The sequence below is a fragment of the Gnatocerus cornutus genome, chromosome 7, assembly GCF_029298725.1.
Source record: "Gnatocerus cornutus isolate USDA-ARS CGAHR chromosome 7, icGnaCorn1.1, whole genome shotgun sequence".
NCBI classification, from domain to species: domain Eukaryota; kingdom Metazoa; phylum Arthropoda; class Insecta; order Coleoptera; family Tenebrionidae; genus Gnatocerus; species Gnatocerus cornutus.
The window spans coordinates 667,356-693,811 of record NC_142239.1 but is presented as its reverse complement, the minus strand read 5'-3'; the positions used below and the strand labels follow the sequence as shown (position 1 = coordinate 693,811).

General features: G+C 31.5%; 2 protein-coding genes across 2 annotated transcripts; one reads left to right on the top strand and one right to left on the bottom strand.

The window, feature by feature from the left end:
- Nucleotides 1–924: 924 nt before the first annotated feature.
- Nucleotides 925–3,276, top strand: LOC148170582 (uncharacterized). The gene is made up of 2 exons (XM_088040970.1): nt 925–1,005; nt 1,064–3,276. Exons 1-2 carry the CDS (start codon nt 940–942, stop codon nt 3,131–3,133), a joined length of 2,136 nt encoding a protein of 711 aa, XP_087897096.1. The 5' UTR covers nt 925–939; the 3' UTR covers nt 3,134–3,276.
- A 3,092-nt stretch (nt 3,277–6,368) lies between these two features.
- Nucleotides 6,369–16,278, bottom strand: LOC148170581 (NIF3-like protein 1). Its single transcript, XM_088041360.1, has 3 exons — nt 16,271–16,278; nt 6,730–7,019; nt 6,369–6,683 (listed from the first exon to the last, which is right to left on the bottom strand). Exons 1-3 carry the CDS (start codon nt 16,276–16,278, stop codon nt 6,412–6,414), a joined length of 570 nt encoding a protein of 189 aa, XP_087897486.1. The 3' UTR covers nt 6,369–6,411.
- Nucleotides 16,279–26,456: the final 10,178 nt, after the last annotated feature.

Below are 26,456 nucleotides of genomic sequence, written 5' to 3'. Positions count from 1 at the left end.
ATATTTTGAGAGTTCTTTTCTTTACATCACCGATGTTTGATGGTATTACTACTGTTTTGTTTCTTAATTCTGCTAATTTCTTAGGATCATAATTATTGTAGTTGTCTAATTTATATTCCAATTCATCGATTTTATTATTAGCGGATTCTAGTTCACAGTCTGTCATAATTAATTGTTCAAGGAATAAATTAGCTGTTTTTCTTGCAATATATTTATCTACTACTTCTTGTTTGAAACCGACTATTTTTGCTCCATCTTCTAATCTGTCTATTTCAGTAATAATAGGTTTTAAATCTTTTTTCCATTTTTCTTTCTCATCGTTGGGAATGTATGAAACTAGTTTGTCCATTTATGATTGAAAAGTTTCTAAAGATTTACTAATTAATTTATGTGCTTCTTCATCTAAACTTATATTTTTACGACTACCTGCTTTATGTTCTACATTATCGAATATTTTTTTATTTTTTATTTTATTTTTTCTCTCTTTTGTTCCCAATTGTTCCGATTTGTTCTCTTTTGTCCCGGATTGTTCCCGTTTGTTCTCATTTGTTCTCGTTTTACATGCAATCTTAATTCCAACTGAATTTAGTCCCATATTTAGGGAATTTCTAGAAATATTTTTAGATTTGCAAAATTCTGTCTTTGTTAGTTTTTTATTTACAGTCGAATTGAGATATTCAATGGCAAAATTACGATTTCTCATTTGAGTTACTTCATTGAAATTGTTGGAGTTCAGATGGTTGTCTTGTTTTTAATGGTGTATAATATTCTGCTACAATTTTGTTCTCTTTAGTATTGGTCATTTTTTTATTTATTGTAAAAAATTTATTTTGAATCTTTTTAAATCATTTTGAACGGAACTTTGTTAATATTTTTTTACTCATACAGATTACAGATAAAAAAATTCGTTGAATATAAAATTTTTTTCAGGTAGATCTGATGGAGGGCTCCTCATCCTCATCAAGGCGCAAAAAAGTCGAAAGTAAACCTGTCTATTCAGACCAAGTAAGACCAGACATATTATTGTATCACACGGTAACATGGTATTACACTTTTGTTATAGGAATTACTTGGATTAAATTTACTGGATGATGTAACATCTTTGGACACTTCCGGAGGCTCAAATGAAAGTGAAGACGTAAGTAACTTGCTTCGAACAAATGTACAATTTGTTTTATGTTCAAATAGGAATTCATGGAAATTACAATTTGTTATGTCTTTTCAGGATCCTGACTTGGTTTTTGAAGTTCTTCGTTGGACATCGACTTTTGTGGACAAGTCTATGTTTATTAAATGCGTTATGAAGGATGCACATAGAATACTTCTCACTGCACCGCCCAGATTTGGCAAGACTATGGCTTGCAAAATGCTGGAGAAGTTTTTTGAAATTGTCAGCAGTGAACAACAAAAGTTGGAGAAATATAAACTTTTCCAGGATCTCAGAATTTACAAATGCATTGAAGAATGCATAGAGAATCATGGTTGTGGAAGTAAAAGATTTTTTCGCAAGCATTGCGGACAGCATCCAGTAATTTTTCTTGATTTTGCACAATTATCAGTAACGTCATATAGCGACTTTTTGGAGAGTCTTAGAAATATGATAATGAAGCTGTTTAGAAAATATAAAACATGTTTAATTCACGAAGATGGTGAAAAATTCAGCTGGTCAAGTAACAATATGGGAAGACTGGATATTGAACGTTTCTTGCGCTATTTGAAATATGCCGATGATGATGATCATTGGAAAGAGGCAATAGATCGTAACACAGCAGAACAATACATAATGGTGGCTTTTAAATATTTGATCGAGGTTTTGTCGGTCCACTATCAAACAAAACAAACCCATAAGAAAATTATTATATTGATTGACGAGTTCGACGCACCTTTTATGAATATGTTATTTGGTGAAAACTCATCAGACCGACAGATTATGTTTTTCATACGAGAACTAATGCGTCTTTTATGCAAAGATAGGATATCAGCACAATTTGTTCAACGAGTAATAATTTTTTCTGTCACTGCATCAGGCGGTACGATTTCATTAGGAGCTAACAATGTGGAACGTAGAACATTCTTGGACAAGGATTATGATTATTATAAATTCTTTGGATTTACCAGAGAAGAAGTAAACGCTTTAGTTAACAACTGTGTCAGAGAAGGAAGTCAAAGAGAAAAAGCTCTTGATGAAATTACTCTTTGGTACAACAATTACACTGTAGTGGGAGACAAAGATACAACAATTTCTAATCCTGTGTCTATTACCAATTATTTACCGAATCTCGTACGAAAAAGTTATTGGATTGAATCGGTTGGAACCAAATATATCTGCCAACTATTTAAATTCGAAAAAATGCGGGAGAAGGTGTTTCCTGCCGTTAGAGACAATGAGAAAATTTCCATCATAGCAACAACTATAGAGTTGAACGATATTTATAATCTGAAATCATTACGTGAATCAATTTTGAATTGTATCGAACTAGTGCAGGTAGACTTAGCTCTTCAGTTTCTCACACAATGTGGGTACTTTAACGTTATTGACAAGAATGATGGGAATTGGACATTACAAATTCCGAATCTAGAATTGAAACAAGTATTTACAGACAAACTTCAGGAGGCTTTGGTAAAATTTAAAACTAACCTGTTTATTGTAGAACAACAAGAGTCATTTGTGAATGCATTAAAGTCTTTAGGAAGTGGAGAGAAGCATGAACCTATGAAATATGTTGCGTTTAAAAAATCTGTGGAAAATTTGTATACCGACCGAGAATTACCAAAAGCTCATTTTCACTTTCACTGTGACCTTTGGATGTTAATTTCTAGTTGTGGGAAGTTGGATTGCTCACCCGAGCTTGATTTAATTATTATTTCAAAATGTGCAGTAATTATAATTGAACTAAAGCGGCATAAACAAGATTCTGCAAAGAAGGCCCTAAAACAGTGTCTACGGAAAAAATACTATGAAGCATTTGAACTTGAAGGAAATGAAAGAAAGGGTTTAAAGAAAATTTTAATTGGTCTTCATCTCTCTGATGATCGTAAAGTTAGCATCAGGTATTTAGAAAATTTTGAGAAAAAAACACTGCAAGATGAACCAAACATAGAAACAATTGTAGAGGATAGCTATGAATGTTAAAATCATTCTCTCTGTTAGTTATGTACCCTGTTTTATTTTATGTGCATTTCGCTGATTTTAAGGTAGTTTGAGAATCTGTAAATTGTAATGGAAAATAATCTCATTTTTTTGCCCTTAATCTTTGATTAAATTATACATTTCTACTTGAGTATTTTTTAATATTTCATTAAACCGGGACTTACGACTTTATGTTAGTTGGTACATAATATTTGATATGGTAAGAAAATAAGTTGAAAAAAAACCAAACTATTATTATTTATATGTTCAATGAAAATTATAACTAAATATAAACAATTCTCTTAATTACGACAAAGTAAGATAAGAAAATCTGTACCTTTTTAATATCACAAAATAAGAAAATCAATTTTAGTTAGTAGTTGTGTTACAAAAACAAATTATATAATTATAAAGCAAACAAACTAATTTTTCGTTCGTGTCGTTACTTTGGTGTAATAATAATTTATTTTTTCTACTCCCATAGTAGTAAGTAACTAGGCAAGAATCCTGTCGTTTGTTGATTAGTAACTATGACACTATGAAACATGCATGTAATATGTAGATATATGTATGTATTTTCATTATACGGAACTAACTCACGTGACTTTAGTAACTTTTCGACTGTGAAACCAACGTTTTAGTTCCACTGTTTTCCTAGTGTAACCATGCCATTTTTAAGGTTAGAGTTTTCAGATGTCACTAATCTGACAAATTTCAAAGAACGAGTCAATTATTTTATTTATCAGTTATTTCACTTATTATAATAATACATAATTAAAAGTGTCACGCCAAATATACAGAAATATTCTTATTTCGTTTGCTCCAATTTGAATTCACATCAATTCTCAAAATAGTTGTGGATGTTTGTTGAAATCTTGAGACAGCATAAAGATGTTTGTGAAGGAATGCTGTAAAACTTTGGCGGATTTGAAAGAATCTTTCCGAAAGTGTAAGCGAAATTTTGAAATGGCTGGAAAGTGGCAATCCAGAGCAGACTGAACTTTTGATGCACATGAAATGTGAATGTTTAAATGGCCGTGGTTTAAAATTTTGTCTCTAACTTTTTATACTATACTACCTATATTGTAACAAAATTTAATTGTGATATAACAAAAACAACCTAAATTCTCTTTTAAAATTTTTCTTACTTCCCCTTCTGATATCCAAAACTTACGATACGTAGGTAAATAAGTTGAATGATGTGATAATGCAAAGTACAGAAAAAATTTAATTTTTTTAATTAATAAGAAAATTAGCATAAACGTAATACATTCAATCCGAAACCGTTTGTATAAAATCCATTATAGGCGTGCTGATAAAACAGAACCGTGTTAGCCCAGAAGTTTAAGCGTCGCACTTTAAACATGTGCGCTCATTTGTTGCGTGTTCAAATCTTGATAAAGCGCAAAATCTTTTTCATAGCGATAGAATATATTCTAGTTGTAAAATAAAATTCGCTCCGCATGCTACGCACTAGTCCACTGTGTGGACGCTCATGAGGGCTTCGCCTGAATTTCAAAACGAATCAAAAAATTCCAAAAAATTTTAAAGGGCCTTATGTTTAGTCACAGCATAGACAATTAAGCTAGGTTTAACGATCTGTGAGTCGCAGACAGGAAGACTTTATTCTCTTTTTCTCTGCTAGATGGCAGATTTTTATTAACTAATATTAACAATGTGCATAATCGTAGATGGGAAGCGTAATACTTGGTTCATCTATTTTGAGGTATTTAAAAACAAGAGCTCTTATTTGTCTAATATTTTTACCAGTCGCCATTCCGACCGGTGAATTTTTCGCATGCGCCAATGTATTGGTCTAGAAGTAAATACATTTTGGGGTGACTCAAAACAAGGAATTCTGGTAAGGTTTTTTTTGGGTGCTTTTAACATAATTAGGTTTGATTTTGGATGATTTACAACAGTTTTCTCATATGTCCAATTTCTGATGGGCTATTGATTTACAAGAAAAGAAACTTTAGAGTATTTTTTGCTCACATTAAAAACTATAATTTTTGAAGGATTTTATGTCTTTTTCGGTTGTTAACTTTTGGGAAAACATAAATTTTTAGGATCCTGCCTTGTTTTGTAAGGCGCCAAATATACCTCTTTGATTTGGTAATGTTTTTACTTTTTTTGCATGCGCCAATTGGTCTGGTCCAGAAATACAAAGCCATTTGGAATGTCTAAAAACAACGGATTTGGAAAGTTTTTCAGAGTGCTCTTGAGATGATTTTGCATTATTTTGGGAGATTTTAACGGTTTTTTCATGTGCCCAATTTTTGGTGGTCTACAGATATTTGGGTACTTTTGGAGTGGATAAAAATTAATGCCTTTTTTGGTTGTTGACTTTTGAGCAAACAGCTAAATTTGTAGGATTCTGTCCTGTTTTTTAACACGCCAAATGCCCTGGTCCAGAAATAGAAAGCCATTTTGGGGTGTTTGAAAACAAGGCATTTTCTAAGTTTTTTGGAACGTTTTTGGTTGTCTACTTTTGGAAAAACACTAAATTTGTAGAATTCTACCCCGTTTTTTCGTGTGCCCAATTTTTGGTGGTCTACAGATATTTGGGTACTTTTGGGGTGCATAAAAATTAATGCTTTTTAAAGGGTTTTTGCCCTTTTTTGGTTGTTTGCTTTTAGGCAAACAGTTAAATTTGTAGGATTTTGCCGTGATTTTTAAGACGCCAAATGCCGTGGTCCAGAAGTAACATTTTATAGTCTACTGTTAAAATAATATTTCTGCTAAATTATAGCTAAGAAATGGTTAGAAAATGCTTTTCCCTAAAGTGAAAAGAATCGTTGTATAATTTTCTGATATGTTAATAAAAGTTTAAACATTATTTCTGCGAAATTTAATTGAAATAATCGTAAAATGTTCATGCAACCGCTCTCTACAGGGCGACTGTGACGTCATCATTCTGTCCGGCCACCGTATATACTCGATTCACCGTGGTCAGTAACTGGGGTTACTTTGTTATTTTAAATTTCGCGCGTATTTATTGCGTAGATTTAGTGACTTTTCTGTCATTCAAACTCTCACTGTACGAACTGTAGAAGCTAATCGTCCTACAAAAATTGCGAAAACTTGTTAAATCTCTATTAAAAACTTTCTGTAGCACCAAATGTTTAATTAGATTGATTAATACACTCAACTTTGACAACGTGCTAACCTCAAAAATCGAATTTTCTCCCTAAAGATTTGAAAGCCTGATTTACACCCAAAAATTTACACAGGAGAGTTCATCTAAAAACCTGTATTTGCCTAGATCAATAAAACCAAGTTCACACTGTACTCAGTGGATCCCTGTCGACTTTCGAAACGACAACTTCCACTTCTTCAGGCAACAAACTCTCCTTCAACCGCCGCTGGAAAACCCGCAAGAAACCTCTTTCACTGTTACTGTGCTCGCACAAAACGACGTGGACGCCATTTTGAGTGGCGTCCAAGACGTCATGATGCGACATTTCTCCAGTTAAGTAAAGATCGGCTTCGACTCCGCTTAGAACGGAGCTTCCTGAGCCCGCGCAGAGCGCTATGGAAGTCACCAGTGAGTCTAAAAGAAAATCTCAATGAAAAAATTCAACAGTAAAGAGACTTACTTAGGTCTTTGTGGCGTCCCAAGGCCAGGCGGACATGCTGCATCCCAATGTGCTTCTTGACGAACTCAGCCACGTTCTGCACGCTTGTTGGACTTTCCAGCATCAACAGTCTTCCAGCTCCTTGGCGAGGGTTGTCGAGTCTTTCTTGAATCGGTTTGATTAATCTGAATTTGAAGGCTGTGGCCAACCAGTCGTTGACGCCGCCTTCCACCGAGTCCCAGGATGTGTGAGGAGAAAATACGGCGATTTCGTGCTTGATGCATTGGACGACTATTCGCTCTTTCCAAGAACTAAAAATAATGATTGTTTAAGAACCTATGTGATTTAAAGAAGTGAATTTGGTAACAAAATCTAATGAGAATCTACAAAATTTAGACAATCTAGAGAAAATTTAAGTTCATCTTAACGGAATCTAGAAAATCTAAAAGGAAAATTAGCACATTGAAAAGTTAGAAAATGTTAAATTAATCCAAAAAGATCTAGATATAGAGAATCCGAGACAAATCTAAAAGAAAGGAGAGAATTTCGAGAGAAATCAAAGAAAATCTAAAAAAAATATTAAAAAAAAAACATGAAAAATAAACACAATTCAGAGAATAATAATATAATATTATAATTTATATTATATTATAATATATACATATATATATAAAGTGTTTAATAAATGTTTCTAGGCATCAAGGGGGGCTATGAAATGTCAAAGTTTAGATTTTTCTACTCAAGATAACACCTTGTATAGGTGGAACATAAAAGCCAATTAAACACATTTTAAGAAAAAAAATGCTTTATTGACATTATTTTACACTACATATTTCAAAAAGGCCGCCAAATAATAAATTTCAAGTTTTCTAAAAGTATTACGTTTTTTCTTTAGCTAAACGGTTTTACTTTTTTCTCCAAATGTTTTGTTCAATCGTAATATTCTTTTCCTACCGATGTTTATAGCAATGTATTATTTTCTCTTTATGTGGCCTATAAATTTTAGATCACAAATGGCAAATTTTAGAATTTTTTATTACTAGTCTAAGAACACATTTTAAAAAAATCTATAAATTCAACAATTTAATCGGAATGTTCTCAAATTTAGTGAACTTGTTAACTAAAAGGCATTTCTTAAGTACGAAATTGCAGAATTTTATATCACAAATTACGAATTTTAGAATTTTTCATGTATAGGAAGGAGTCGAAATTTAGATTTTTTCTAAAATCCTGCAAATTCGACAATTTTGATACTAATGCTGTCAAAGTTGGTAGACTTGTTAGATAACAGGCGTTTATTAAGTGTACAAAATTACAGAAATTTAGATCACGAATTGCGAATTTTAGGAATTTTCACTTCGACGAGAAAGAACTCAAAATTCAATTTTTTTTTAAATTCTATAAATTCAACAATTTTAACCCAATCCTGTCGAATTTTGAAAACTTTTTACTTACGAGACGTATATTAAGATTACCAAATTACAAAATTTTAGACCACAAATTGCGAATTTTAGAAATTTTCATTTCGACTAAAAAAAACTCGAAAATCATTTTTTTTTTAAATTCTGTAAATTGAACAATTTTAACGGTAACGCTGTCTAATTTGGTACAATTGTTACTTTACAGGCGTTTATTAAGTGTACAAAATTACAAAATTTTAGATCACGAATTGCAAATTTTAGAATTTTTTATTTCTAGACTAGGAAGAACACAATGTTCACATTTTAAAACAATCTGTAAATTCAACAATTTTATCGCTAATGTTCTTAAATTTAGTGGACTTGTTACCTGAAAGGCGTTTCTTAAGTGTACGAAATTGCAGAATTTTATATCACAAATTACGAATTTTAGAATTTTTCATGTATAGGAAGAAGTCGAAATTTAGATTTTTTTCTAAAATCCCACAAATTCGACAATTTTGATACTAATGCTGTCAAAGTTGGTAGACTTGTTACATAATGGACGTTTATTAGGTGCACAAAATTACAAAATTTTAGACCACAAATTACGAATTTTATAAATTTTCATTTTTACTAGGAAGAATCCAAAATTCAATATATTGTTTTAAATTCTGTAAATTGAACAATTTTAACGCTAAGGCTGCCAAATTTGGTAAACTTGTTAATTTACACGCGTTTATTAAGTGTACAAAATTACAGAAATTTAGATCACGAACTGCGAATTTTAGGAATTTTCACTTCGACGAGAAAGAACTCAAAATTCAATTTTTTTTTAAATTCTATAAATTCAACAATTTTAACCCAATCCTGTCGAATTTTGAAAACTTTTTACTTACGAGACGTATATTAAGATTACCAAATTACAAAATTTTAGACCACAAATTGCGAATTTTAGAAATTTTCATTTCGACTAAAAAAAACTCGAAAATCATTTTTTTTAAATTCTGTAAATTGAACAATTTTAACGGTAACGCTGTCTAATTTGGTACAATTGTTACTTCAGAGGCGTTTATTAAGTGTACAAAATTACAAAATTTTAGATCACGAATTGCAAATTTTAGAATTTTTTATTTCTAGACTAGGAAGAACACAATGTTCACATTTTAAAACAATCTGTAAATTCAACAATTTTATCGCTAATGTTCTTAAATTTAGTGGATTTGTTACCTTAAAGGCGTTTCTTAAGTGTACGAAATTGCAGAATTTTATATCACAAATTACGAATTTTAGAATTTTTCATGTATAGGAAGGAGTCGAAATTTAGATTTTTTTCTAAAATCCCACAAATTCGACAATTTTGATACTAATGCTGTCAAAGTTGGTAGACTTGTTACATAATGGACGTTTATTAGGTGTATAAAATTACAAAATTTAAGACCACAAATTGCGAATTTTATAAATTTTCATTTTGACTAGGAAGAATCCAAAATCCAATATACATTTTTAAATTCTGTAAATTAAACAATTTTAACGCTAAGGCTGCCACATTTGGTAAACTTGTTAATTTAGAGGCGTTTATTAAGTGTACAAAATTACAGAATTTTAGATCACGAATTGGCAATTTTAGATTTTAGTTTTTTTTTTAATTTTTTTTAAAGATCCAGTAAATTCGACAATTTTAATACTAAAATTAACTCTGTTCAATGATTGAGGTTAACTACAAATGTCAGTTGAAAAATCTAAACTTTGACATTTAATAGCCACCCTTGATGCTAGAAACATTTATAAACACCTTGTATATATATTATATAATATTATATTTATATAATATCTAAAATTAATTTAAAACATCAAGGGCCGGTTTACACAATAATTTAATTAATTTAATCTCGCAATTAATTTGACGATTGCTGACATTTGATTGGAGGAAAAATAATCATAAGTCACTTTAATATGATGTTAAGTATTTAATTGAAATTAAGGATTTAACTTCTGTAAACCGGCCGCTAGACTCTAAAGGCAATTCAAGAATAACCACAAATTCAGAATTTCAGGAGAATTTATAGAGAATCAAAAATACAGAAAATTTAAAGAGAATCTTTAATTAGGAAAAATATAACACATAAGAAAAATCTACAGAAAATTAGATAGAGTTTAGAGAAAACAAAGAAAATCTAGATCTAGAGAATAAAAAAAAATTCAGTGAGAACTTATGCACAGTTTAAAACGTTCAAATATCCAAGGATTGAAGGTGAATTTTATGAATTTAAGGTAAATATAAAAATCCTAGAAGAATTACAAAGAGAATTCAAGACAATCTAACGAAATTAAGTGAATTTATGTAGTCTAGTAAGATAAAAAATTCTAGAAAATTTCGTTTTCACATAACAGACTAAAATTAATAAAAAAAGCAAAAACTAAGAAAATTTTAAAGGGAAACAAGGAGAATTGGAAATCCAAAAAAATCCAGATATTCCAAAAATATTATAAATAACTTCAAATAGAAAAAATCTGTAGAATCCAACGAGAATCTACAATCTAGAAAGACTTTCAGAAAATCAAGAGTAATCTATAAAATTCAGAATTTACGGAACTAAGAATTCAATAGTATTCTAGATAATCTCTAATATTCCCAGGATGTTAGAGAATAACTAGAAAGAATTTAGGTTCGTTTTAAAGGAATATAAAAAGAATCTGTGAAAAATCTAAAAGGAAAATTAGATCACAGAGAATTTATAAAAATGTAAAATGAATCTAGAGAGAACCTAAGAAAATCTACAAAAAACAAAAACTCCAAAGGCAATCCAAGAGAAATCACAAATACAGCATTTCAGGAGAATGTATGCAGAATAAAAAGTAAAACAAATCTAAAAGAACTCTTTGGATTACAGGAATATAAAACAATATAAGAAAAATCTACAGAAACCCTAGACAATGTAAAGAGACGAAAGAAAGAAAGTTAGATCTAGAGCTCTAAAGTATCGGAAGAAAAGAGAATTTTAACAATCTAAGAAGAATTCCAGGTGAAATTAAAGATTGTAAACAAAATTTAGGAAATCCAAAAGAATTATAAAGAAAAATCAGAGAATCTACAAAGATAAAAAAAACAAAGAGTATCTGGCAAATTTCATTTTGAAATAACAAACTAAAATTAATCTAAAACAACCAGAGACTAAAAAATAAAAAAAATTGAAAGGGAAATTATAGACTATTTAAATCAATCAAAAGTAAAAATCAAAAATAAAAAAAGAAAAAATAAATTAAGATAATGATAAATCTAAAAGTAATCTATGTAAAAGGTTTAGAGACAGTAAAGACAATCTAAGAATAATCGATAAAAATTTAAAGAGAATCAAAAGTATAAGAAAATCTTGTGAATCTAAAGGGGATCATTAGATGGTAAAATTTTTAAACTATTTAAGAAAAACACAAAATTGCTCCATACAATTCAGCCGAAATTTAGAAAATACGAAGAAGAGAATTTGGAGAAAACAACTAGAAATTTTAAAGATAAACCAAATGTAAGGAGTTGAAAGAGAATCTAAAAGGAATTTAAAGAATCTAAGAAATCAGTAGTATTCTAGAAGATCTCTGATAATTCCCAGGATATTGGAGAAAAACTGTAAGTAGCTAGAGACTACACAAAAACTAGACAAAATCTAGAAAATAATTTTAAAATAAGTAATTCAGAGAATTAATTAAATACATTTTAATCCAGAGAGTACTTGACGTAAATGCAATGAGAATTTTAAGTAAAGATGGAGAATATAAAGAGATTCTAAAGATGCTAATGTAAAGTCAATAAAGAAGTTAAAGCATACTTAATCATTTAAAAACAATCTAGGAAATCAACGAGAGAAAACGTAAAAAATGCAGAATCCAAATTCGAACAGCTAATCGAATCCATAAAATTCAATAAGATTTTAGACAAAATAAACAGACTTTTAAAAATATACATAGAGAGAGAAGCTAAGCAGAAAAACAGAGAAATAAAAATAATCCAAAAAAAATAAAGAAAATCGAGATTAAAAAAAATAAAAAAAATATAGAGAATTCGAAGAAAATCGAAAGTAAGTCTAAAAATCTGTGGCTTCCCTATGATGATTACTAGTATTTTTAAGCATATGCTTCTAAACTACTTCAAGTTATCAAGAACTACATAAAATAGAAAATAAGACTTATTTTAACACATCTTTTATGCAATTAAATTCTCTTAACACTTCTTGTTAAACTAAGTTTTTAAAAATTTCGGGTGGCAAGCTCACTTTATTAGTAGAATTGTTCATTTTTATTGTTCCTGTGATACTTTATTTTACAACTGAGGTTATCAAAAAACCAACATAATAGCAAAAAATATGTAGGCACATTAAAATATAAAGTCCAGCTCATTGCTATCAGTCCACTCTCTTGTGTAAATTTTCGAAAAATTTGTGGGTGTAAATCTGGCTTTCAATTCCTAAGGGAGAAAATTAAATGTAGCGATTTTTGAGGTTAACACGTTGTCAAAGTTGAGTGTATTAATCAATAACTAATTTAAAATTTGTTGCAAAAGAATGATTAATAGATTTAACAAGTTTTGGCAATGCTGACGCATGCCACAGTTGCGTCAGGGTCAAACGCTCTTACTGCCAACTGTTACCAATAAAAATCACTAAGGGCTGCTGCCAACTTAACTTTTTAATGAGTGGACCGATAGTAATGAGCTTTGGTATAGAATCATAAAAAGAAAAATATGTTTACAATCCCATTCAGAAAAACCCATTCTAAAGGAGATTATTTTAAAATTAGTGATTGTAAAATGTGCTTTACAACATTCAATTGTTATTTTAATTTCAATACCCGTATTAATCTATCAAACCGAGTTTATAGGCCAAATAAGGAGAAAATAATACATTGCTATAAACATCGGTCGAAAAAAAATAAAACGATTAAACAAAACGTTTGGGGAAAAAAGTAAAACAGTTTAGCTAAAAAAAAAGCGTAATACTTTTAGAAAACTTGAAATTTATTGATTGGCGGCCTTTTTTTCTTAAAATGTGTTTAATTGGCTTTTATATTCCACCTATATATTTCTATCTAAGTATCGTAAACATTTCTAGATTATTTTTTTTAGCCTAGGCATGCGAGTCTTTAACACTCAGTATATTACAAACTAAAGCATTCAGGCCAAAATTATATACAGTGCATTTATAACGCATTATCTTCTCGAAGGTACTAAAATTTCGTTGAAATTGCATGTTTTTTTTTAGGATGATTCACTTCATTCACTATTAAAATACAGGGTGTTTTTTTAAAAACGGCAGGCGTTGTAGAATTTTTATTTATGAACCGATTTCAAAAATTTAAAAAACAAATTAAATAGTTTTTAATTTCCTATAAGCTGATGATTTTAAAATTTTTCTAAATGTCTTAGTATCTTTTGGGCGATACTCAACTTTCTTATTTTAAATTGACACCCATTTTTTTTTTCATAATTTGGAAGATATTAATTTTCTTGATTCAGAAATGTGTAATATATTCTACTTTTACAAAAATATTAAAAAAAAATATCAAAAATGAAAAAATTTAGGCAATAAAAGTTAATAAAATCTAGGTGCGTGGTGTCAAATAACATAATATCGTTATTGTAATGTCAAGAAGCAGCAAATAACAGAAAGAACTAGTTTTCTTTCAACAAGATGGGGCTACACCTTACAATGTACAATGTACAATGCATTTCTCGTAGGTGTCAATTGTGCAATAAAAAAACGGGATGGCGTTTCAACAGTATTTTAATTAAATTAGGTAGTTGTTTTTTCCGATTTGTAATTATTATTGTCTTTTGTTATTAATAATTTAAAAAAAAAAATGCGATCCTTTCTGTTATTTGCTGCTTTTTGACATTACAATAACGGCATTCTTTTATTTAACACCATGCACCTAGATTTTATTAACTTTATTGCTTATGACAGTCCGTCGCTAGAGTGTCGCCATCTATGTGAGGTTTTATCTGGACCCAAAAATACGACACATTTTTACAGTAGGGAGTTGACGTACCAGTCTTATATGTATCTTGGTATGGTCTATAAACATCCCTCAAAAATACCCTAGAACTCGTTTTTCCCGTTATAGAAATTGTTTGTTGTATTCAACGGTAGGCAACCAATAATGTCATTATTGTTTTGTAGTAACGGTGCGAACGGTATAAGTATAATTTGTTTTTGTTACACAACTTACTAAATTTGAGGCTTTTTATTTTGTGATTACACCTTTTTTTTAATAAAAACGATCAAGGCCGACTATATCCTTAAGAGGCCTGTCCGCTCGGGCCTTTTAGAAGTTCCTGCCAAAAAGTGCGGATTGTGGCGCCGTCTTGTGATATTTTCCCCTACTACTGGGACAGTCATTGTCACTAACGCAGTGACATGTTACACTTTTCCAAGTTGAGACTCGTTATTATGGCCCTGCAATAACGGTTACCGCTAACATTATCAGTGGTTTCAAGGTTGTAAAGAACCCTGCCATAAATTATTTCCTAGGTAGTCCGAGAGATCTCAAACCAGGAAGGGCTGCTGACATTTTCTAATTTTTTTCTGATTTCTTTTTAAAATTTAGCAAATGTAATAAATCCTAACACTACTTAGTAAAATTGGTACATATATTTAAAAAAAAATAAAAGAAAATATTTAGGGTTTAGTGTCACGGATAGCTTTGGCACCAAATGCAAGTTTTGTGTCCGGTGCGGTTCTGGTCGAACCCTACTGATGACCTGCAACCGCACTTTATGGTCTGCATTGTGAAGAAATTTAACTTTTACACAAAGAAGCACCCTCATAAAAACGAGTCTCAAATTGGAAAAGTATATAATATACCTAGACGGTGAAAAGCCGGTGGTGGTGGTAGAAATCCGTGTTCCTGGCATGGGCCATCTTGGAAATAGCATTTGTGTATGCAATGATATAAATCTGGTACACCGGTGTATCAAATGTTGCCTATATTGCAAAATCCGTTTTACATTTTGAAAAGCAAAAAAGATGTAATTTTAATTTATCTAAGATGTTTTTTCGACGACGTCATTAACACAAGTTGACAAGCATCGTTTTTTATTAAAATAATGAGTTTTATAATAAAAATTTATTTGTAAAAAGTCAAGTTAAATAGTCTGTTTTCTTTTCTTTGCTGCCGTAGAATTTCCAGTGATTTTTGATAAACTAGTTCCTAATTTATTGTAATCTAATAATAATAAGTGTAAATACTAAATGGTCTGTAGTTTTTATATTGTATAAAAATATTTAAAAATGTAGGAGTGATAATGATAAGTTTCGAAAATTTTTAAACTGGTCAAATAGAACCTAGCATTTTCTAATTAAAGCTCTTGTTTATTATTTTGGTTGTTTGGTATACAACTTTAGTCATAATTTATTAAATTTTGCATGTTTCTTCAAACTATTTTCGGTGGTTTATTTCAACTTAGAGTAAAACATTACTCTTGAGAATTGCGGCTTGTCAAAAAATTTGAATCCACTATTTCCAATATGGCTGGTGAGTAGGAACATCATGGCGGGTACTTTGCACCATCTAGGTTATTTAGTTAAAGTCAATGCACTAACGAGACAAATAGGTTATGTTGATTTGTCAATTACGCCAGTAGTTACACTGTTTATCGAAAATAGGCACTTTTACGCTAATATTGGGAACGCATGATGACTCTCTACGCCAGGCGCGTGAAGCGGGTTCGAAGAGAAAGTCTGACAGCCCTTATCGGTGCGGAAGTAACAACAGAACCCTCTGCGCGGGACTCCGCGAAGATTTTGGGGTAGTAATCGACGGATACATGAGATTTTCTACAATATAACGCAACCGTTTCACAAAGTGGTGCCGTCTAATAAGAAACAATCCGCGGAAGGTATACTTTTCCAAGTTGAGACTCGTTATTATGGCCCTGCAATAACGATTACCGCAAACATTAGCAGTGGTTTCGAGGTTGTAAAGAACCCTGTCATAAATTAGTTCTTAGGTAGTCCGAGAGGTCTCAAGCCAGGACCGGACCGCAATTTTTTTTGGTTTTCTCCTTTCATTTTAAAATTTACTAAATAAAATAAATCCCTGATTAGTATAATTTGTATATTAAAACAAAAAAAAACAAACAATTGAAACAATTAATCGGAATCATAATCACTTACAGAGTCATCGCTATCTTCTTCTAAATTAATTACAAAAGGTGTAAAATTTGGCGACATAAAAGTATTCTCTACATCGACAACATGCCTGATACGATTTTTCCAAGTTTCCGACGTTATATCTGCAGCTTCTTGGCGAATTAAATCTAAAACTTTTGAGCTTAGCGTCGGGAAAGTATTTTTTCTTCTAATTGATCTTTTTAATGTGCTCCAAATCAACTCGATTGGGTTGAGAACACAGTAGTATGGCGGAAGACGAAGAACGATGTGGCCCTGTTCTTTTGCATATTTATCTATCAAGGAATCTTGAAAAAGACTGTTTTAGTAAAATCACAACCAGAAAAACCAACAAACAAACAGAACGCAACCGATCACCAAAAAAAAGCTCCTTACTGCACTGAGTACGAACGAGAAATAAACTTCTACGTGAAAATAGAAAGTTTGCTCAAGACTACCTGATTATCCCTTAAAACCTGCCCTTATTAGGATTTACCAACGGGTTGAGGGTATTATGGAATTATCTCTAAATTTTACAACAAGACAAGAGGAAAAAGTTTTTCTAAGACTATTTGAATAGAGTTCAAGCAAACTTTTGTACCTGGCAAACGTCATTAAATTATTATTTGTACAAAATCTTTTTTTCCAAATTTTTCACCAAATGTTGCCCTTGTGCTTGGCTACAGAAATTGAGATAAACTAACGCTTGTGATAGTACAGTTTCAGATACAGAAAATTGTTGGATCAAATCTTGGTGTTGGCAAAATTTTTTTTATCAAAAATACAATTTACATATTTCCAAACACCAAATTTCGTCAAAAAATGTTGACGCGTGTTTTAATAGCAATCCTACCATTACCAGAGCGATGATTAAACAGTTTAATCTAATTTAAAACTAATTTTATCCTTATCCAATGTACAGCATCATTACGCTAATTAGCAAACTTTTGTCAAATTATCATTGGACACATCAACAGCATTTAAATCATGACAAAAAAAGTTTTGATCGTATTTGATCGAAGAGTTGGCACCAAAAGCACTGTTGGGTCCGGTGCGGTCCTGGTCGAACCCTAGTGATGAGTTGCAACCACAATTTATGGTCTGCATTGTAGAGCCATTTAACTTTTACACAAAGACGTACCCTCATAAAAACGAGTCTCAACTTGGAAAAGTATAGTCGGGTGCAGCCATGCCATGGAGATCAAAGAAATTCGATCTCAATAGTTAAAACCGCGTTAGCCAAAGTGAAAAAAAGGCGACGTACTCGATCAACAACCCCCCTAAATGAAAATGAACGAGACGCACACCGCACAGCACCCACCGTTTCTTCTAAACTGCGGCATCAAGGTCAAGTGGAGTCCTGAACACGAAATAACGAAGACAAAGCAAGTCCGTGGGCAGGAGAACGCAAGAGAGGGTTGGTTTGTTAGATGAGAAATGCTGGTAACCACAAAAGAGGAACTTAAAGACACCAAAACGATGAATTACGAATCGGAAAATGATTGACAGCGGAGATTTGACAATTTAGTTATTCGAATTAGCAGGTAGGTGACGCCACAATCCGCACGTCCATGGCTTGCTAGACGGGAACCCGTTTTAATAGGGAGCGAACAGGCCTCTTATACGGATAGAGTCGGTCTTGAAACGATAATATGCTTAGCGCCATCTAGACCAGGATGGCGCGCGACGCTCTTTCGGTCGATAATTCAGTTTTGTCCGTTCCGCTGCGTTCTGCGTTGACAGATGATTGACAGTTTCAGTCGTTTCAGTTTTGGTTTGGTGTTAATTGTTAAAGCTGCTGGTAAGTAATAAAATGTCTTGTTATTTATTAATAGTATTATAAGTTTATAAGTTAAATATAAGTCGTCTGCTTTTCGGTAATTTTTAACGGTTGTGTCGAAAATTAAAATAAATGAAACATCTGAACAGCCACGTGGTATAGTGTATCGTTTTCCAATGTCGTAAAAGAAGAAACGTTGTTTTCACGCCCAAAACATGATAGCAATTAATAGAATAATTAAAGGGGCATACCTACCTATATTCAGTTTATAAAAACGTTTATTATTTGACTTCGCACTTGTCATCCAGTAATTTCTCACAAGATTTTCCCAAAAAGAACGTACCTACAGCAACTTACATCCAAGAATTTTCAGAATTTACATTAGGGAATGTTTGGATACAAATGACACTGGGTAGGTAGGTTTAGGTTATAATTATCACAGCCACGCAAAACATACTCACAACATACACTTTCTACTTGCCATTTCTGAATATATTTTCAGTTTGACAGAGACCCGCGACCAATCACGAGGGGTCAACAATCATATGCTATTTCAAAATCTAGACTTGATGGAGAAAAACTGAGCACAGATTTGAATTCAGCGTGTCAAAATACATTAAAAATGATCCTTACATCTGCAGTCCAAAAATTTTTGTTATCAAAAGATGAGTTATCTGTTTACGTTGTCATCATCGATTAAATTATCATGAAAACATGTCTTTCCCACACTTAGATTTATGCGGACTAAAAAACATGACAATCTCTCTTAATTTCAGATTATCGTTTCAATTTGCTTTATGGAGTGATTTTTCTATATTCAAATAAAAGTCTTTAGTGTATTCCAAATATGAATAAAATATTTCTTCCAAAGTAATATTATAGTATTCTCTAATTTCTTGAGCTGTTTTTGTATTTGTATTTAATAATTTTTATATAATTAGGGATTTAAAATTACGAACACCCAATAAAATCCTTATTGTTTTTTTTAAATTATTTGGTGAAACCTATATATGTAATATCTTTTGTTATTATTTTTTTATTTTTTTTTATATTTTATATATTTTTTTTTTATATAAGAATTTGAGTCGATTGTTGAATGATCAGTTGGAAGTAAATAGAAACAAAAAACATTTCTGTAGAAGATGTTTAAACTACTCCGCTAGAACTGAAGATGCTTTAAAGAAACATCAAAATGTGTGCTTTAGTAATGAACCATGTGTTCCGAACATGCCTGAAGATAATATATTAAAATTTAAAAATTTTCAAAGAATGTTAAGACATCCGTATGTAATTTATTCTGATTTTGAATCTATTCTGAAACCTATTCATACATGCGAACCAAATCCTGAATCATCATATACTCATAAAACACAATTTCATATTCCCTGTGGTTATGGATTATACATTAAGAGTGCTTATAATAATATTGGTAACCCATTGGAAATTTACAGAGGAGAGGAAAGTGATAAATGTTTTATAAAAAGAATAACTGAATATGCCAGAACAATATACAAGTTATTAAAAGAAAATAAACCCATAAAAGATATCGAACTAGAAGAATATAAAAAAAAACAAAAATTTGTTATCTTTGTGAAAATGTGTTTTCTATAGAAAACCCAAAAGTAAGAGATCATGATCACTACACTGGAAAATATAGAGGAGCTGCTTGTAGAAAATGCAATTTGAAATATAGACAACCATTGTTTATTCCAATTTTGTTTCATAATTTAAGCGCTTACGATTGTCATTTGTTTATAAAAAATCTAGGAGAAGATAAAAGTCAATTGAAATTAATACCTAATAACGAAGAGAAATATATTTCTTTCAGTAAAATTTTTAGAATGGATGATAATGGATATATCGAACTGAGATTTATCGATTCATTTAGATTTTTAGCAAGTAGCCTAGACAATTTGTCATCTAATCTGGAATCAAGTCAGTTGAGAGAAATAATTAAATACTTTTCAAATCATGAATTAGATGTGTTATTTAGGAAAGAAAAAAGCAAGGTAATTAGAAAAGGAATTTTCTGAAACAAAACTTCCATCAATAGATAAATTTTATTCTTCGCTCACAAAAGAAGGAATTTCTCAAGAAGAATTCAAACATGCAGTGAAAGTATGGAAATATTTTAAAATTGAAAACTTGGGTGAATGGCATGATTTATACTTAAAACTAGATGTTTTGCTATTAACTGATGTATTTGAAAATTTTAGAGATTTATGTTTAGAAAAGAGTTATGGACTGGATCCTGTTTGGTATTATACAACTCCGGGGTTAGCTTGGGACTGTATGCTCAAATATACTTCAGTGAAGTTGGAATTATTAACTGATTATGAAATGTATTTGTTTTTTGAAAACGGAATTAGAGGAGGTATTTCACAGTGTAGTAACAGGTATTCGCAGGCAGATGAAAATACTCAGATTATCTATATAGATGCTAATAATCTATATGGATGGGCTTTATCTCAGAGATTACCAGAAAAAAACTTTAAATGGTTGGTTGACTTGTGATGAAATTAAAAATGTTGATGGTATACTGTTATCAGATAGTGATACCGGTTATGTTTTAGAAGTTGATTTAGCATTCCCTGTAGACTTGGCTATTCATAACAAATTCAATGACTTGCCTTTGGCTCCGGAAAATAGAATTCCCCCGGGCGGAAAAGTAGAAAAACTACTTTGTCATTTCTATGATAAGAAAAATTATGTAATTCATTACAAAACATTAAAACTTTACAAAAGTTTAGGTATTAGAATAACAAAGGTTCACAGAGGTATAAAATTTACTCAGTCAAATTTCATAGCACCATATGTAAAATTTAATACTGAACAAAGACAGAAGGCGAAAAATGATTTTGAAAAAGATTTCTGGAAACTAATGGTTAATGCACCATATGGTAAGTCTATGCAATCTGTTAGAAACCAACAAAATATTAAATTATATTGTGATGAAGAAAAATTACAAAAAGCGATAAACAAACCTAATTTTAAACACAGAACTATACTAGATTTCAGTTCTTTGCGAGGTCCAAAGGTCGAACCTGGCCCGAAATTTGGGACTGTACCCAAAAACTGTGTCGAGGAATGTACTTTTTGGGGACATTTTTAAACACCAAAAGTTGGCGACATGTATGACAGCATTTTGACAGGAACGTCATAATTGTAAACACTCATGAGACATTTACATTTCGCGTTGGAATAATATCAAAAACTGTTGAATTCTTCCGTATGAAGTTATTGTCTTACAAATTGAGATGGTTGTTAAATAAGTGGTTTCTTTATTGGTTATTAACAGTGAAGTAATAAAATCTCGCTGAGTTTTTTGAAACAGGAATGCTTACTCAATTAAAGGATTGAAGAATTTTGATATATTTTGATATAATCTTGCCCCAAATTGCCTTTGTATAAGTTTGGGGTACCTTTTTGTACTGGACGTAACCTATCATTGCGAAGTCTTCAATTGCAGCTTACGCATCGGTCCAGTTAAAGAAATGACCGGTATCTTACTTTTTAGTGTTTTAATACGGACTTTCAACTTACAGTGCACTTTTTAAGAGCCAGAAAAGTTTAAAAATTTAAGCTTGTAGGTTAGAGCAAACAAATATATTTTGACAAATTGACGTATGACATGATATCCCCCTCTTCTTCAAAACATCCCAATTAGTACCAACTTTCATGCATTTTACTAACATAATAATATACTGGTCACTCATGTATACTAGTTGACATTAAAATGGGGGCCTCGCTATGAATTGAAAAGAAGTATATATTTAGCAAACACCTGGCAGCAGTTCACAGTGGGGAGAATGCACATTTTTGAATTTTGATGAAAATCGATAGTTTTCATGTTCATGTTGCTAATAGAAAAATTGCAAAAAAATTGTTTATAATTTTTTAAGCGTTTTTAAAAGTCCGATTCGAGCGAGATTGGAAAACATACCTATCAGCGAGGCTAGCTTTGTGACGTCACATCTCAGCTTCGCTCTTAGCAGAGCCGTGCGTTTGTATTACTCTAATTCGATTGCCGTCTTTATAATTGAAACTGGGGTCAAAACAGAGGTGTTTTGTGCCAGAATGTAAAAGTGCTAGTATTAATGCACCCGAAAAAATATTTATAACGGTTCCTTAAGACAATAAGAAGAAAAAAAATACTTTTCGGTCGCGAAATTTTCGATGTCTGATGTTTCTATAAAGTGTAATATTTTAAATTTATTGAAATTAATTATGTTATTACCCATGATACATGCAGGTATTACATTTTTTGATTGACTTTATCTCTAGTCCACATGCTACATACACTGACTTTATTTATTAAAGTGCTTTATACAAACTTAAAAACAATGAATTTTTTGCTTAATCTGAAGACTTTTGTTATATCCGAAACAACTGCCAATTGTACCTTTTCTCAAAGACTTGAAGTGTTGGGGGTTTTAATAAAAAAATCCTTTGGTCTAACGAAAAAACTATTCGAAGAAATTTACCAATTTAGTTGCGACTTTTATTCTATAGAGTAGTCTATCTAGTATGTCCCCGGATTGAATTTGCAAAAGAAAAAAAAAACTTTATTTTTAATTTTACGCATAAATCACGGAATAAATAGTTTTTGCTTAAATTAAAACTTATCAGAATGTGTTTCTAAAATCGTAAAAACCAAAAACTAACAAAGAACTTTTTTATTTTTAATTATGCAACAAATGCCAAAAGAATAAAATTTATTCCTTAATTTAAACCAATATTTGAGTAACCCACACCTCTTTCAGCACATAGTTCAATAATTATAACTCGTAACTAGGTGGCCCTCGGAATTCTGTAGACTCGCTTTTTTCGTGGACCTCGCTTTTCCGTGGCGTTGCATATTAATTTGAAATTGTTTATTTGTTAGATTAAGAAACAAAAAAGGCGAGTTTTACAGAATTCCGAGGGCCATTTTGTAAAATTTTAATTGTATTTTGTCATTTAACATTTAGCAAAGAAAGTTTTAAAATAACTTCATATTTTGTGTTTTTTGATTTTTGAAACTATGATACAAATAACTACGCATGGCAAAATGAAGAATTTTCTGAAAATTTTAGAAAAAAAACAGACTGAAAGGTTTAAAAAAAATAACCAACGGACTTCGCTATTAAAAATTTAACAGTACTACGCTGTTGATAATTTTTGTTTATGACGACAGTTCAATTCATAGAATTCCACAGTAATTAAGGCGATTTCTAAGTTAGTGTCCGCTAAGTCATAAAATGGTTGGAACCCATGACAGGTCCTACAGCTTCTCAAACGCAAAACCGACAGCAAAAAATTGAACAAATTTTGTAACTTCAATTATCCCCGATAACATCATTGCTACTTCAATATTCTATTTATTTTGTATTATTTTATTTCTATGTTTAAATGAAAATGTAGGCAGAAGGCGAATTCTGTTATTCTTGACAACCTTTTTTGGATAAGTTTTGTTCTATTATCGATACCGTTTGGTGGTTTATTGTTTTCCTTTTCCAACGCCCGTTATCATAAGTTATGAACGAAGATGAAAGTTATGAACGAAGATTAGTCGAAAGTCGTACCCGTACCACATTCACAAAAGAAAAGGGTAAATAGGATGTGATTATTACTGATTTACAGCAGCTCCATTTTATGGTTTAGAGGTCACCAACTCAGAAATCGCCTGTACCTTTCAAAATATTCTTTTTTTTTACCGAAATAAGGACCCAAAGAACTCATTTAGCACATCCAAAGCAAATAATTGTATCCGAAACATGCATGAAAAATCGTATTTTCTTGTAAATTGAGAGTACGGTTTCGTAATTAATTAATGTCAAATTATGTTTTTTTCAGAGCTCGGACTGATTTTAATAAGTGGAGATTCTTTCAAAGAAAAGAAGCCGCTACCGTAAACTATATTTTATGCATTTAAACATTTTGTATAAACATCGTGTAATTGTAGATGTACGGTTTGGGGTTTGTCCAAGGGTTCTGTTTTTTTTTGTTGAACTACAATAAAACGACCATCAAGATGGTCAGTTTTTTCTGGTGAGAAAGGGTGTGGAGTGATCTCGATACTTGTCGTAAATGACAAAACTTATTAAGAATCATGTAGTGTGATGGTTTACTCTTTTTGTGTAATGAGTACCCCAATTAAGCCATACATACTTGCATTTTTAGTCTCCCTAATATCTACTGCTTTAGAACGATTAAAAATCGGCCGAGTCGTAAATAGTACTTAGTTTTGGGGTATTTATGTTCAACGATTCTGTTTTTTTTAAACTACAATAAAACGACTATCAGGACGTCCGATCGCATTTTTTATATAGGTTTAGCATTCTTTATCTCTTGTTATTTTATTGTTTTCTTGGAGTTCATATTTGTTTATCAGTTCATTCGTAATGAACATTATTTTATTCGATCGTACATCATTAATTCCATCAGTTCCTCTCAAATTACTACAGACCCCGCGAAAGAATCGAACAACATTCGAAGCTCGGCTATGAACTTTTAGTTGTCGGTACCAAATAATGATTTTATGGCTTAATTGGGGTAGTCACTACCCAATAGAACAAAACCACCAAATAGCAGATTCTAAAATTTTCTCATTGTTAAAGACATCGGTAAAATTCGCTTAATTTGTTTAATCCCTCTAATATCTGCTGTCTTACAACGATTAAAAATTTGACCGAATCGTAAATGTTCACCAAAATTTGAACTCGTCGCATCAATTTAATTTATCTGTTGAAATTTTGTTAACTGAAGTATATAGTATCCTTTTTACGTCTGCTTTGACTTTCGATAAGATTGTGCAAATCTGTTTGTTGATATTTAGTCGGAATTGACACTTTGAAAAAAATAGCTTGCTACTTGACATTGAAAACATATCAAATTGTGTACTACATATTAAAAATAAGCGCCGAACAGGCTCCTTGAAAATTTTTTGTTTTCTTCGAGTTGTTTATCCGTTCATTCATTATTATACAATGAAGAATAGTTTTTTTATATCATCAGAACAGAATAAGTTAGGATTCATTTGAAGATTTTTTTTTTGTAACTTCTCTTCGTACCAAAATCACACGCTTGCAATAAAATTTCCATCGGTAACTGTTTCGAGAAATATCCCAATATGCGAAAAATGAATGAAAAATCGTATTTGTCTCGATACGCTACGGTTTCCAGAGATAATAAAGTACGACTTTGTTGTAGTGGGTCGGGAATGGATTAAAATTTAGAAAAACGAAATTCACTACAGGTTCGGTTCTTTGATTATGCTTTAAGTAATAAAGTCTTCGTCACCGAGAAAGGGCGGTCCAGTTTGTTTATACCACTTCAAATCCCAAGAAAAGAGGTAAAAAATACTGGTCATAATACTCGGGCAACACTTGAAGCTCCGCTGTCAAGTTACAGTTACAGCAGGTACCAAATAGTGATTTTATGGCTTAATTAGAGTACTCACTTCACAAAAGCATTAAACCGGTAAATTAGCAAATTCGGTAAAATTCACCAGTCGCTTGTCTGATGGTCGTTTTTTTCAGGTGAGGATGGGTGTGGACCGTGGAGATCTGCCTTGACTTTCGATAAAATCACGGCAATCTATTTTTTGATAGTCGAATTTTCAAAAAAGACCTAGTTAGATACTTGCTATCTATGCAAATTTTTTATACAGAGTGTCGACAAATGTTTGTTCATCAAATGAACTATTAATTCGCGCTTGTAAAGAGGAGTTTCGAAACATGCCTTCAGATGTTCAAGTGTAAGATACACATACATGCCTTGACGGTCAAAAAGATTCTGTATTAAAAATAAGCCGAACTCGATTAATAAATCAATCTCCGACGATGTTTTCTTCGTTGCTCGGACCGATTGAAATAAGTGCCGAGAAAAAAAGCAGCTACCGTACTTGTTATGTATACAAAAAATCAGACCCTTTTTTGGAACGGTGATAGATCTTTATGACTCTCTCCACATTATGGTTATGGTTTTGTCCCCGCGACGACCGACGTACCGCGATATTTAAAAATTGATTTTGCGAAAATCAAACGGCCGAAGAGGACGAAAACCCGCCACTTTGTTAGTTTGGAAATTCGTCGGCAAAAGGGCAAAAGGAGCGAGAATAGTACAGTTCGGTCGTGAAAACTATCAAATTTTTGACGTTTGAAAAAATAGTAGATTTTTTTAGACGGCAGAAAAGTGATACTTTTTGTCGAGCAATTAAATTGTAGTAGCAAGGCGAAGCGTAGCGTATGCAAAATTGCGAACAGCAAAGTCACTCTTATTTATCCAATTCTCATATACCTCCTTCTTATCTCCGCTTGAACAGTTGTCGGCATTACTTTAAAACTCACTACACAATAGTACCAATTTACCGAATAGCAGATTTTGTTATTGATGAAAAACATCGGTAAAATGTAACATCGGTAAAATGTG